A 16,056-nucleotide genomic window follows, 5' to 3' on the forward strand; every position below is an offset into this window, starting at 1 on the left:
TTTTTGTTTTGTAAAGAAGGTCTGTTAGCATACATGCCTTCTGCATTTTGCATTTTTTTAAAAATCATGTTAAAATGTGATTACTATTTGAAAAATATTTTATAATTTTCAGGTGAGGAGAGCTGATTTTAACAATGATCCATATGTTCGTGAATTTGGTCTTTCTATCAGCAATACTATGATGGAAGTGAGAGGTAGAATATTACCACCTCCTAAGCTTCAGTATGGAGGTCGAGTGAGTATTTAAATATAGTCCATGTTGCTGTGAAGTTTGATCTGTGATTTAAAAAATTAATAATCAATAATTGTCACACAAATTAGGACTATGACTTGATTTCATTATTGTTTTATGGATATTTGACAATTGAAAAAATGGCTTTTTTACATACTTATTTAAATGAAAGTGTTAATGGCAATAAATTATCATCAACTGTCCATTTTGTTATTGCAGTCATGTAATTTAAGTTGTATTAACAATATATTATGTCTTATTTTGTTGCTCTTAATCCTGCATTTGTTATAATTTTGTAGCCAAAACTTAATTATGGGAATTTCCAGCAACAAACAAGTTATATTAATGAAGTTTAGTAATTAGTAAAAGTTATAGTAATTAGTTTGATTATAATGTACAGGGAATCTCAGACTTCAAATGCCCCTCATCATAAATATATCTGTTCACAAATAAATTATCTAAATTCTGAAAAACAATACTGGAAATTACGAACATTCAAGCCAACAACAGATGATTTTCAAATCTGTTTGGTGGTAACCTCTGATACAGAATTAATACCCGGGGATTTCTAGAAAATCATATTAATATTTTTCTTACCTTTGATTAAGTGACAAGTGACTTACAAGACCATGAATTCACATACCTGCCAATTTTTCGTAATTTTTACAAAAATGCGTAATCCATTTTTTACGATTTTTTTCTTTTTTCAAGTGTTTTTAGTGATTTTGTCGAAATTTTGGAATTTTTCGCCAATTCAGCGATTTTTGCCCATTGCATCGTGTTTTACCGCCAACTACCGACTACTTCGAATCCAGTAACCTGCGGTTTCTCCCAACTCGCTGCTTAACCAGCCAATCCAATGCGCTGAACTTGTTTCTCCCACTCTTTTCTTTGTGGGCGCCAGATTATATTTTTCAAAAAAACAATCTTCTATTAGCCGGGAGGAAAGGATTTTCTATCTTCTTTCTTCGGATTTGAACAAAGCATATTGTAGTCTTGTGTTAAGTACCATTAAGATTTTTGAAAGTGTAAATACCCTTCGACAATCAGCTTCGCCAAAATCTTCCCTGCTTATCCAAATTCTTAATGATCTTTTGAAAGAACTTCTTACTAAGTTTGTAAAACCGTTCGTTGTGAATAACAGTGTGTTGATTCGTGTTGCCTATAATAGTTTGGCAAATCAAAAGGATGACAATGATCTTATAATTGGAAATCAAACCAGGGAACTTGTAAATTCTTTGAAAGATCATGAGAAAAAAGAATTTTTTCAATGTGTTAGAAAGTACTTTTCCTCAGCCTGTGATTACATTGTAAGGAAGTTTCCTTTGCAAAATGAAGTTCTTTTAAATGCTGAAGTGGCAAATTTGAAACAAATTGAAAATTCATCTTTTGAAAAGATTTGTTTTTTTTTATTGATAAATTTCCATTTTTGTTAACAATTAAAGAAAATGAATGCCATAAAGATACTTTAGATGAACTACAGAACCAATTTTCTGGAGAAGATAGACATGATGTCCTCGTTGGTACCTTAAAAAGAATAAAAAGAGCTGATGGAACACCAAAATATGATAGACTAGCAAGAGTTTTATGTGCTATTCTCGTAATTCCACACAGTAATGCTGAGCCTGAGAGAGTCTTCAGTGTTGTGAAGAAAAACGAAACTATGTTTCGTTCTTCAATTTCACCAAAAACTCTAGAAAACATTTTAATTGTTAAATGTTATGAGGAAACTAATTGTTATGACAGGAAATTTTCCATTGGCTAAAGCCAAAAAATGCACTCTAAATTCATTGCAATAATTTTTTTGTGTAACATTAAGTTCTTGTTTTATGTTTCCTAATAAATTTTTTAGTTACTACTTAATTGAGATTTACTAATGTAAGTACAATTTTCTTTTTTCTATTTGTATAAATTGTTATTTTTTTTAATATCAAAGCATGATATTAATTCTTCGTGTTCTGAATTTTGGAGAAATCTTCTGAATTTTTATCTTTAGAGGTTGGCAGGTATGAATTCAGTTTGGAGAAAATTATGGACAGGTTGTGTTAAACAGAAGGCTGTGTGTATTTTTTTATTGTCTATGGTATTGAGTCCTTGGACCCAAAAAAGGGGGGTAGAGGCACTTGGAAGTTAACAATGAAAACATGAAGGATTTTCTATTTGGACTAGTTTTCTATTTGGAATAAAAAAAAAAAAAAAAGAGAGAGAGAGAGATATAGAGAGGAGGATCAACAAGAAAGAATGGAAACACTTTCAGAAGCAGGAACAGAAGGCAATTGTGGATGATGTGTATTCAGAGGAAGGAGAATAAATATGATATAGTTTTTTTATCTGCAAAATTATGCAAAATAGGATAACATGCAAAGTTTCATGTAACATATCACTTTCATAAAACAGTAGCAAGCTACAGTGAAGCATTCTCTGTGACAGTGTCATGTTTGAATTTAAAAATATTTTAAAGCATAGATAATAACAAATAATATCCTATGAATTTTGCTCGAAACAGAGCTCAGTCAGTCTCAAGCAGAGTTGAGTTTTGCTAAGAAAAAGGTGAATGATAGATGACCTGCAAAGTTTTTACCTGATATTTTTATGGAGAAGGATTTCTTATTTAAACTATTATATCTCTTCCTTATAAGTTTAAATTTATGGCATCCACTTTTCTTCATATGGGTAGATTATGTCTATTTTATCTGTTTAATATTATGTTTACTTTCTTCCTTTCCTAAAATTTAATGATTTCCACTATTTTTGTACTTTTGTGAAAAGTACTGCTGTAAATTTTAAATAAGCAATTATTTAAGAATGAATTAATACATTTTGCATTAATTCGTACAGAGAAAAAAGTTTTGGTTTATAAACATTTTGTATCACAGATTACCTATAGGAATTAAATTTATGAACTATACTTAAAAATGTTCTATCAGTGCATATACAGTCAAAAGTCGTTAATCCGGACTCGTCGGGACTTCGGCGATTCCGGATTATCGATTTTTCCGGATTATAGATCATCAGTTTAAATCTCGTAAGATGGCATGCAGAAATTCTAAAATTAAAAATATGAAACCGTAATTTATGAAATAAAGAACAATTATGATCTAAAGGGTATCAAAATTTGCAAAAAGAAAAAGCTTAATATTTATTTGTTTACTTTAGTAAACATTTCTTTCAATGTAAGTTGTTTAAGTTTTGCTTCATTTCATGTGATAATACTTTCTCTTTAATTCTATTAAACAGACATAATTTCTTGTTCAGTTAGAAAGTTCCGCTGTTCAAGTCCTATAATTGCTGTGTCAAGAACACCGACTAATTTGTCAATCGAAATTTTTTCGTTTTCACTAACCTCTGTCACTTTCTTCGCTATTGGAAGCGAATTATAATGACGAGGAACTTGTTTTAAACCATATCAAAGACGGAGCACATCGAGATGAAATACTAATTTGGTAAGGAATTATAAGCCAAATAAAATAAAAACATCTGCCCTGAAGATAAGGATCGTTGCTCCCGCCGAGCAGCGTGAAATTGATAAACAGATTTCGGATTTCAAAACATACTTTCGCTTTAGATCCTTTACATATTAACAAATATATATCGGAAATTCTATTTGTTATAATCGAAAGTTTAAGCTTACTTTTATAAAATTGCTCTTACAGCCTGCAAAAAATAATAAGCCGGATCCAATTCGAAAATTAAGGAACAACACAATCATCAACATTAACTGAAATAGGTAATTAGATAATTTTAGCTTATACGTCCATTATACATAAAATGCGCACGCGAAAACGTATTCTGCACTTGGGCACACTCATATGCGCAGTCGTAAAAGGTCTTACGCGCACGCGTAAACGCCTATGCGCATGTGTCAACGCGGCGCATGCGCAGAAAATTTTTAGTTTTGAGGTCCGGATTATAGATCATTCCGAATTATGGGTGTCCGAATTAACGACTTTTGACTGTATTATGCAATAATGCAAGTGAGAAATTAATAGGGAGTTTGTTGGATTAAATTCGTGACAACTGAATAGTTGTTGACTATTAGTGCAAGAAGCCAATCACATTTTGTCAGCTGATTAGATTTGAACCACTCTGCATTTTTTAGGTGAAATGAAAGGCCTACGAGCTATATCTGAATATCAGTGGAAATTGATATTAATTTAAAATCAGCCAGATTGTCACAAATTTTCAATGGAAATCGTACATATCAGTTAATGTGCAATTAAAACTTTTTTTTAAAAAATAAACTTACATCAAAATAGTTCTTCCCCTCTAATGTTATCAGAATTTTTATTGGCAGTCTAAGTATTCTTAAATTATATTTTCATGCATATGTGATTTGTTAAGTCTTTTGATTCACAGACAAAGCAGCAAGCAATTCCAAATCAAGGTGTATGGGATATGAGAGGCAAACAGTTTCATACAGGAGTAGAAATCAGAGTTTGGGCTATTGCTTGTTTTGCACCTCAACGCACATGTCGAGAAGATGCCTTAAGGTTTGAAATTTTTCATGCTGTATTAATGTACATGTGGTTATTTTATTAATCTGTATATAAATGTACATTAAGTATAAATGAAAACCAAATGCTGATTTTTTAATCGTGTAATTTCTTCATTTTTGAAATAAGTAGATGCTTTTTTGCAAAGCGAATACCTCTTTCTATTTACCACTTGCTGCCAGAAGGGTATTGATCTTATATTCATTATTCAATTTCAGAATTTTATAAAAAATTGTTAATAATGTCCTTGCCATAAGTTGTCTGCATTTTATAGTTCTCATTTAGCTATTCATTATAAAATTTTTTATGTATCTCCATAATTTAAAAATGTTAAAAAAGAATTGTAATGGTTTAGTTTAATGTATTTGGTTGACTTACATCAAAAACCACTATCTGATGACTTTATTGTGGTCAATGTATTCCATTCCATTTTGATCATATTAAACAGTTTGCTTAATACATTGATGAATTCATAGTATTTTGTATATAAATGTGCGGGACTTATGTTATCCGAATGATAGTGATAATAATATTAACTCTTCATGGTCCCAGATTTTGGTCTAAATTTCCCAAGAAGACCATAAGTAAGAGGTATTTTCTTGATATCTTAATGTAATCCCAAAATGACCTGCCCAATTTGTACTTTTACTCTTCTTCTTTCAATATATATTTTACTTAAATCTTCTGGGTACATATCAAGGTGCATATCTATATACTTAAAAATATTGACTAATATATTTGAACATACATATACAGTTTGGCCACACAGAAGGTTAACATGGACATTATTGTATAATTATTTTCAGGAACACGTAAATTTTTTTTGTCTCCATAAAAATATTTCAAAATGTAAAGTATGATACCTATATAAAAGAGAAGCTACAACACTGTATTTTTATGTATTCGTAAACAGATCTCAGAATATAAAAGTTTGATACCCATATAAAAGGGTAGCTACGGCATTGTATAATGATAATTCAAACAAAACATAATTGCACTTGTATATAGCGACTTACTTCTGAAAAATGTTAATCATTAATATTCATTAAATTATATGAATTCATATTAGATTAATTGATTGTTTACCTTATAATTAGGCTTGCCTAAATTTCAAATTTTTCTGTTGTATATAACTAATAATGTAGCCCGTTACCTTATAGGGTATTTTCTTCTGCCTTCTTAACATGCCTTTGTGGTGTGGTGGTTGGCACGCCGGCGGCATATTCCAGAGGTCCACATTTCAATTCCCGGCGAAGACATTGCTAAATTTTCATCTTTCCTGCTTCCAAAAATACCTAATGTCTGTACAGTCGTGCCTGAACTAAAAAGGTGTTGGATGATGATTCTCCTCACACCCTAAAAACCCCAGTCGCCCTTTAAAAGGGAGAGTATGTAAGGCATTTCTCCTGCTTTCTTGGCATGCCTTCGTAGTGTGATGGTCTGCACACTGGGCACATGTTCCAGAGGTCTGCGGATCGATTCCCGGTGAAGGTGGTTGTTCATTTTTCATCTTTCCTGCTTTCAAATTAACCTAATGTCTCTACAGTGGCATTAGGGTGGCATTCTCTACAGTGGCTCTACCCGATCTAAAAAGGGTGTTGGATGATGTTTCTCCACACCCAGGATTTGGCGATTGGGTACACTAAAAAAACCCCAGTCACCCTTTAAAAGGGGGATTATGTAAGGTATTTATTCCGCTTTCTTGGCATGCCTTCCTGGTGTGGTGGTTGGCACACTGGGTGCATACTCCAGAGGTCCGAGGTTCGATTCCTGGTAAAGGATTTGCTAATTTTTCATCTTGCCTCTTTTCAAAAATACGTAATATCTCTACAACCTAATAATGTAAATAGGCATAGATATAAGTAAAGTAAGAGAAGCTAATGGAACGCCTATTGGTACTATATGTGTATCTATAACCTCAGTTTCAACATTCTGTGGAATTACCATATTTTCGATGGTGCACACAACATTTGCTAACCCACATATGCACATATTCCCATATGTTGGATTTATGCATTTAATATTTAAATGTGTGATATTCGAACACATCTCCTGAGGAAAAAATTTCCACTCCTTTTCTTGCATCAACTCCTTTTAAGAGAATGGAGAATAGAGCTTTCCTTTTCCTCTTATATCTTTCTCTGTGGTATACAGTATACAACATAATCACAAGACAAAAAAAGTGGATATAATTAACTTAAAAATAATAATTAAATTATCAATCTAAAGAAAAGTTTTGAATAAAAAGCATTTATTAGATTTATATTTTATTACTTTTTTACTTTTATTATTTTTAATTTTACAAATATAAACAAATTTTCAGAAATAAAATCACAGATTCTAATTGAATTGGAAGATGCAGAAAGATGCTATGCGACAAATGTCAAATTTTACAGGAGAATAAATGCTATTCCATTCCTCACAAGAATGTGAAAGTCAAAACAAAAAATTATGAGATCGATGTAATTAACGTGCACTTAATTCAGAGTTTTGCAAACATCTTCTGACATTATTGTGAGGAATGGAACAGTTTTTTAATGCTCCTATAAAATTTGACTTTCGTCATGTAGCCTCTTTTTACATTTTGTGATTCAAAAGCACAAAAAATAGATTTTTATTAATGTGATGGTTGCTTTTCATGTACTGAAGCAATTTTTTAACATTTGGCATAAAACTGTTTAACCTAGAAATCACCTCGTCCAAAAATATTGAACCTAATTCATGTTTTCGTAATAAATTTGTGACTTTTTTGTGACCTCTTCTTTGTGGCCTGTTCTTACCTAGTGGAATTTGTGACCTCTCTTTACCTAGTGGAAGCACGCTTGTTTACAAAAGCATGCTTCCACTAGGTGAGAAGAGGTAAAATTCAATAATATTGAGCCGGTCACAACTTTTATTTAAGGCTATTTCTCTCGGATTACTTTTAAATTTTGGATTTTAGTGTATCCAAGTATTTTGAATAAGACTTTATTGATATAAAGCTATTTCAAACAAGATTAATAATGTTTCACTTGTTCAGCTGTCGACCTCTTGCTGTCGTCCTTGTGAAAACTTCAATCCTCGTCAGGGTCATTGCTGACTCTGCTGAGAATCCCTATTCTAGAATATAAAAGGATGTGGAACTATCGCTTAATATGACATTTTGAAAAGCTTAAATGTAGAAAATAGAGAATAAAGCCTTCAAATCTTTCGGCTATGGCAATGTGCCAAAAATAGTAAGAATTGCAGAAATGAGAGTGCTGAAGAAGATGATAAAATGGTATATAATGGAAACAAATAATATGAAATTATACATGCTGAAGATTACAGCAAAATTCTTCAATGTTTATAGCAACATGCTGATGTTTTTATTTCGAACACATAAAACCTCCTTGTGCACCACAGTTGTACAGCACAGGGCTCAGAACAGTTATTTCTCCCACCTTCCTAGCACGCCTTCATGGTGTGGTGGTCTGCACGCTAGGCGCATGTTCCAGAGGTCTGCGGTTCGATTCCCGGTGAAGGCAGTTGCTCGTTTTTCATCTTTCCTGCTTTCAAATAACCTAATGTCTCTACAGTAGCACCCGATCTAAAAAAGGTGTTGGATGATGATTTTCCACACCCAGGATATGGCGATTGGGTACCCTAAAAAACCCCAGTCACCCTTTAAAAGGGGGATTATGTAAGGTATTTATTCTGCTTTCTTGGCATGCCTTCATTGTGTGGTACTGATCCAATTCACAAAGATCTCTTACTGAATATGAACAGAAGTTGGAAAACATATCAAGAGAACTTAAAAACATGTATTTCAGATGAGTCACCTATAAAAGTCTCTGAAAAACCTTCTACATTAGCAGAAAAGCAAACTGCTAGGAGTCAGAGGTAGACTCTGCATGTGCATTTCTCGAGGAAATTTCTTCAACTGTAAATGAGGAAAATAAAAGTCAACCTTCCTGCAATTATGAAGTTCACCACAAAAGAAAGACAAGCCCACAAACATCAGAAAATAAAAAAAAAGCAGCAGAAATTAGATAATTTTTTTTAAAGAATTAATTCAGGTAATTTAAAATATTTACATAAAATGTAGTAGTTTATATGTTTGAAAACTTATGGTTATTAATTTTGCAAAAAAAAAAAAAAAAAGTAATTCATTGAACTTTTATAATTAGGTCATTCAATACTTCATAATTGTAATTTTTCATTTCTCTCTCCCCCCCCCTTCTCGAAACTCCAAAATGTCGGTAAAAGTAAGTCCATAAAAGTTTCAGGGGATTTTTTGGGGTCCCACAAACACCCCTGATACATATGTTTGTTAAGTTGTTTATGAGTTGGTGACTTTTTGTGGTGATGCAGATAATCAAAGTACTCACCTACTTGTTCAGATTGCCAGACAGTTGCCTTAGAATGTCTGGCTTTGGGTCTGCATGCTGGATGTGGCAATTAAAATGATTCTATATGTAATTGATGAGGGCAATTTTACCAACTGAAATAGTACACAAAAGAAATTCCTGATTTCTGCAACTAAATACACCAAAGTTTGTTTAAATACACCTCTCTTGTTTCTGGAACAGTTTGCAAAAAGTCCTAGTAACAAGGTGTAAAATTTCGTCTTTCTGAAAGATGCGTTCAGTTATATGTATGCAGGTAGATAATGAGAATTGTAAAGTGACCAGTAGACTTTCATTAAAAAAATATGAGATAATCGAAAACTTCTTTAGTGTGGTATTTAAAATATATATGGAGTGAGAATAAAATATTTAACATTTATAAGTATTAACGACATTCGTGGAATAATGCTAAATGCAATGATGAGCTCTCCTTATGAAGCAATTAAATGCACTAGCCTCAGACCTTAGTTTTGCATTTGTTTTCACTTTTATGTCGAAACATTTAATAAATAAACGAGTAGGCTGTGGCCAAAGCAAAATTAATAAATTCTATGTACATATTAAAAGAAAATGCTTAAAAACATTTCAATATGAATAAAATCGGTTCACTCTCACCAAGCAACAACCAGTTTGTGAATAATTTTTTGTTGCCAAACCAGGAAACAAAAAACTTTTGACACTTCAGGTTAATATGTATGATGTCATGATTTAAATTCAATGTAATATAACAACTTTTTTTCAGTATCAATAAAAGAATTAATATGGCTATAACATATTGTATCAATTATCGTAACTTGAAACAACAAAGTTGCCAACAGCAGCTGTAATTTAAATTGAGACATTAACAAAAAAATGTTTGACAGAATATCACGCAATCACTTGCTTTCTTCAGCATCAGAATATGATCATATATTATAATAATACGCTTAATATTTGGTAATGCTTAATTTCATATTTTGTAGAATTTACAAATGTTTGATTAACAAACTTTATGATTTGAAAGCGAGAAGTGGCAGTAATTTTCGAAATAAAGTAAATTTTTGGCTCTGGTCTGTGAGACTGTGGCCACTCAGAAAAATGAGTGCGAAATTGAATGTTTTCAGAGTTTTTAATTAATATCTAGCCTGATTAAAGTTGTACAAAGATGAGAAGGGTAGAAATGGTTTCCTGCGAATTTTTGGAATCTGGGGGGGGGGTGTACCTCTCTTGAAACTTAACTCCTCCCTACTGTTCCAGAGGAAATGATGTTACAAACAAACAAACAGATGCATACAGATTTTAGAAGAATAGATGGATCCTGCCATCAGACATTATTGCTCTGTATTATTTTTGTAGAAGTAATAAAGCGAATATAAAAATAAGTGTATGTTAAAACTTAAAACTGTATCAGAAATTCTAAAGGCATACTGCTTTTCAAAATTTAGTGACTGTTAAGGTCACTGTCTTATCCAAAACATTGTATAACCAAAGATTGTAGTATAATAGATGCAATATTTTAAAATAAAAGAGAAAGAACTTATTTGTACATACTGTTATCATTGTCCATTGTATAGAGAAACAGAGTAATAAAAATGAGTAGTGTTTATAAATAAGTCATAAAGTTTATAAAAAAATTGGATTTTATTCACAATTGATCAACTAGAAGTGACTAGTTTCATGTGTAACATGGAATTGGGGGGAGATCATATGCTGGCCATGTCGGATTTTTTCATTAGTTTTCTAACTGAAATAATACAGGAGTAAGGTATATTGGAAGGATAATGTAAGGGGTGAGGGGACATAATCCTGAAAGGGAAGGTTAGGTGACATTCTATTTTGTGAAATCTTGTTAAGGGGTTGCAAAAGATTAAAAGTTGGGAACCGTTGTGTTAAGCAATTTCTTCTTCTTTTCTCTCTCTCTTTTTTTTTTTTTTTTTTTTTTTTTTTTTTTTTTTTGTAATAAAAGTTTTTCATTAAAACAGAAGCAATGGAGCAGTGTTCAAAGTGAAGTGTGGGCAAGTTAAATCACAGAAACACATTTTAGCAAAGATTTGATAATTGTATACTGGACAGTATATTTGAAACTGTCATTTAAATCAAACTAAAGATTCTTTGTTACTGACAATTAAAAAAAAAAAAAATTGCCCCCCTTTTTTTCTTTTTCTCATTTTTATTATGTTTTGGCTTCTAATGAAAAATGTGTTTGAGACATTTTATATGTCTTGGTTGTGAATGGTTATCTGTAATTAATCTGAAAAGTTTAATGCTGTTTACGATTACCACAGTATGGCGATTGGAAAACTAGATTTTCTGTAATTTTGCAGTGGTTATTTGTGGTATATTGTTTTTTGATATGCATATTATATACTTCATACAAAATCTGTATGTAAACTTTCTGAGAAATTTGAGAACTTTTTTGAAGATTCAAGAACGTTATTGCAGGGAAAATGCACATTCATTTCTTATAGATAGTTTTCATCTGTGTATATTTTCTTAAATCAGTTTTAATACAAATTAGTACTTTTTTTTTTACAGAAATTTTACACAGCAGCTTCAGAAAATCAGTAATGATGCTGGTATGCCCATTATTGGGCAGCCTTGTTTCTGCAAATATGCAACTGGTGCCGAACAAGTAGAACCCATGTTCCGCTACCTCAAATCTACATTCCAAGGTCTTCAACTAGTCGTCGTAGTATTGCCTGGAAAGACTCCTGTGTATGGTGTGTATTTTTGTAGTTAATTAAAAATAATGCAGTAAAATGCTCTACAGTCCAGAAATCTGAGAAAATATCAACCTTGTTAATTGAGCATATAAATAATGCAATTCATGGAGCAACCAAATGAACCAAAAAAATTTCTGTTCTAAAATTATGAGGACACTCATCATATTTGCTATAAATTTGAGTATCAAAATAAATATTAATAAGCATAATGTCAAAATTAATAAATAAATAATGAGATAATAACAAAAATAATTATTATTGGCTCCTTGGGCACTTTTTAAAATCCGTTGGAGTCACATTTGATAACGTCTGCCTAAAGCTTCTTCCATGCAGGTACTAGAGTTCTCTTAGCAACGCACTCCTACACCTTCCTTGTCTATCATTGTTTATCATCGCGAGACATCATTGTCTATCATTGTGAGACAGATATCATTGTCTATAGACAATTATATCATTGTCTATCATCGTGAGACAGGCAACTATGTGGGAAATGAGACTGGTTCCTTCTGTTACCTCAAAACAATGCTTGAAGATGGCTTCAGTGTAAAAATTTTAATTTGAAATGACCAACAATAGAAGTGTGGTGTTGGAAGCAAGAACTGGATCTTGATTAATTTAAATTCTTCAAGGATGTCATCTTTTAGGCCTGAATGATGAAGTAAATGATGATGTTTCAAATTCATCTCAAGCAGACTTTTTTTACAGAGGGACACTTCATTTATCCAATCTAAAAAGATCGCATGCCACCCAAACCCTGTTGTTGGACATCCACGTGGCATTTAACGTGCTGTTCTATACTTTGTACTTCTTGAAGGTTCATGGTTGCCCAAATGGTAAAGAAAAAGTTGTTTAATTTTCAAATTACCACTTGCATATGAATAAAACAATACCATTAGAGGGGCTTTCTTTGGCTTATGGCCCAACAGTGCCTTCACTGCTAAATAGTAGAATTATTAATCTTTGAATAGAAGTTCACTTCATCTTCTACCAAAAGAGATCTGTTACATCCCAAGTAAAACCCTGCTGTAGCAAATAGACCTCCTTCTAGAATATGTGGATGTTATTGGCTGAGTTTATGTCTGAGTTTGCTGCTTCTCCATGTCTCGCAATTCTGTGTATGCTAGTTCTTGTCGAACCACTCGTGGCTTGTCTTGAATGCTTTTTCTTTGTCCATTTATGAATCTGGTGTTGCCTTAGTGAGATCAGCAAAAATTAGTTTCACCTTCTCACAAATTATGTTTCCATTAATTATGCCTTGCATTTGCTTCCCATTTATTCATATGAGAAGCAATCTTTCAAAATCATTAAGAATATGTTGCCATTGTATGGAAATTCTTGTGATACCTTTTGAAGCATCTCTCTCATCAATCTTATCCTTTTTTTTGAGGATAGTTCAAATTGTTGATTAGACCAATTAACATGTAAGCGCTATGTCAGCCACACTCATGCCTCGTTCTTGCTTCTCGATTTGGTGTGCAACTTTTATGGTGATTTTTCTTCTATTTTTCTTCCTGTGATGATGCATCATTTTCTTTGGGGACAAACGTGTAAGCATTCTTAAACATTGCACTTAAAAAAGTATAATATAATGTGTTTAAAAACAATTTTGTATGATAAGGAACAATATGATGCTAGCTGAATGAGCATTAAAGACAGACTGATAGCTGAGTTGCAAGCAAAATTCTGCATGTGATGTCAGGATATCTGTATGTCACTTGGTTTGCAAAATATTGCCTCATTAAGGGAATCATTTTAAGAATTTTGTTTTGCTGATTTTGGGAAGTCCTTACTGTTATGAAATATCTTGTACTCCTGTTATACAACATTAATAACATTAATGACCTTTTTCATGCATTTTGCAACAATATATATACATATATATTAATTGAAAAAGAAAATGTAAAGCTAACTGGTAATTAGACGTAAGACCTATCTGGTCTCAAAAACTTTTGCGCATAATGCTGCAAAAAGATTTGAAAGAATAGTAGTAGGTAGGAACATTGCAGCAACCTTGCTAAAAAGTTACCAGGAGCTGTAGCTCCACGAAATGTTGTAACATAGTACTACATAAACAATAAGAAATTTGTCTGGTAAATATATATATATAAATGTGTGTGTGTGTGTACTGAAAACTTCTTTTCATATTTATTTTTCTTTCCTTCTTTTCCTTCTCTGATTCATTCAGATGGTAAATACACTTTTTTAATGTTTTTTATACCATTGTATGCTCAAAAAAGAAATGTAAGAAACAATTTCCAAAGCCAATAAATTTAATTTAAGTTTTAAAAATATTTGACTTAATAACAATAGCTCTTTTTAGAAATTGAGATTTTAAAAATATATATATATATTTTTTATATTTACCCTTTGCACTCTGGCTTTTTCTATGCGGTGCATCAGCAACTCGACACGTTTTGCAGACTTTTTGATGCATTTCTTACCAGTAACTTTGGCCATTTTTGTGGTTTTTCCCTATGTGTAATGTGTATACGAGCCAGTTGCCCTTAGAAAGTCCTCCACGAAGGCATCCCTCCCTTTAGGCAGATAGAACTCGAGGCTTTGCCATAATTATATACACACACTTACCAGTAACTTTAAATCATTACACACACAAATTAATGTATAAAATTGTTATACTTTAACATTTAATATATCTTTACACCTTTATAAATATAATTTCTTAAATATTAGTCTGTAATTTTTCTGTGTATGATATTTCATGTAATAAATCCCAAGATGCATGACATTCTTGTTGGGTCAAGTATTAAAATAATATGTCATTTGATGCCTTTTTCTGGGTTCATTTCTCTGAGAACAAACTTTGTGATAAATAAGAAAATTTTATTATCATTTAAAGGGGTATCATTTTATACTTCATAAGATTATAAAGAAAAAGCATGGGAACCTGCTTCGAAGAAACTAAACGTAAACAGTTAGTGCAGCGCATCGAATTTCTGCATCAAACCAAGCAGTGAGTGAGAGTCACCTCTTGAATGCAAAGGGTTAAAGTCTGATGAATTTTGGGAAGATAAAACATGTTGCATAAGTAGCATGTAATATGTTTGTTTCTCAGTTTGGATTCTGTGTTAAGAAGCTGTGTCTTAAAAAATACATAAACTGTGTATATCTTGTAAGACTCAACTCACATTAAATATATAAATGACATTATCTTAGAAGCATCAGATTTTCTTTGAACCTAAATTTAAAAATAGATAAATAAATAAATCTGAAAGGTTTCAGATTTTAAATTATACCCAAAGGGGCATTTTTCTAACGTTTTGTGTGTTACCTTTATTTATTAAATACCATGTTCTTTGCACTTAAACCATAAAATTCAGTTCAATAGCTGTGTCATAAAATAATTTTAAAATGAGCATATCTTTATATATTTCCGATACACAGTTCCGCGCTCTGGAGATAAAAAGGTCCTACCCTCCGTACAATGTTGCCATTGCTCGCTTTTAAATCGTTGAGTTTGTTAATAAAAAATTCGTTAAAGTTTTATAAAATATGAAATCAAAAATAAAACAAATTCCAAATTTCAAATTTAGTCTTCCACATGCCCATATTCGTCAGGGGATTACATCATTCAAAATTCGACGTACCGTTGTTTTATCACAATGTGAGAAATATAAATACATTTATGTAGATTTTTCATTATTTAGTTTCTTCAAATATAATACAGGCCGATAATATTTGGTGGCGACAGTTTGAAAAGTGAATTGGACATTCAGAGTGATTCAACGCAAAATCGCAAAACAAAAACAATAGTCCTTCAAGGACAAAGCCCCTTTAAACTAAAAATAGTATTTTAAAATAAAGAACTTTTTAAAATATCTGTTCATTAGGTTTTGCAAACTTAATGAACTTTTTACTTTATTCTGAAAGAGAAGTATTTTGTCTACTTCAAATAAGCATACAGTAACACTAACAGTATTTATGTTCTGCTGTACACCAGGTATATTTATATTAAAGTATATGCATATTTTTCAAGTGGAATAATTATGTTTTTATTTTTAATTATTGATTATAATTTAGTAAATTAAAGATAGCTCATTCTTGTTACTGTTCAGATATACTTAGTGAACCAAAAGCTTGAAAGCATAAATAAAATATCTAAACTGATATTATCTTAATAATTTTTAAGTTTTTATAAGGTAAAATATTCATTTCTGTGTACCTCATTTATTTTTATTGACTTCTGTTTCCCTATAAAAAACTTTTTTTTTGTGGAAAAAAGTGTAGTTAATCTTGCTGTACAT

The 16,056-nt window shown here is 31.6% G+C and overlaps 1 protein-coding gene across 4 annotated transcripts in view; it reads left to right on the plus strand.

Moving 5' to 3' along the window:
- Positions 1-16,056, plus strand: part of AGO1 (protein argonaute-1) — a 96,699-nt gene that overhangs the window by 22,934 nt on the left and 57,709 nt on the right. For 2 of the 4 annotated variants that reach the window (XM_085815976.1, XM_085815978.1), the window contains exons 11-13: positions 113-235; positions 4,574-4,722; positions 11,607-11,791. In XM_085815976.1, coding sequence (XP_085672102.1) covers positions 113-235; positions 4,574-4,722; positions 11,607-11,791 — 457 coding nt within the window. The remainder of the gene's footprint in view (positions 1-112; positions 236-4,573; positions 4,723-11,606; positions 11,792-16,056) is intronic. The other 2 variants (XM_085815977.1, XM_085815979.1) reach the window with 1 other exon arrangement.

The sequence above is a fragment of the Stegodyphus dumicola genome, chromosome 4, assembly GCF_044657685.1.
Source record: "Stegodyphus dumicola isolate Sdum_Otavi_A_Nest chromosome 4, ASM4465768v1".
Taxonomy (NCBI): Eukaryota; Metazoa; Arthropoda; class Arachnida; order Araneae; family Eresidae; genus Stegodyphus; species Stegodyphus dumicola.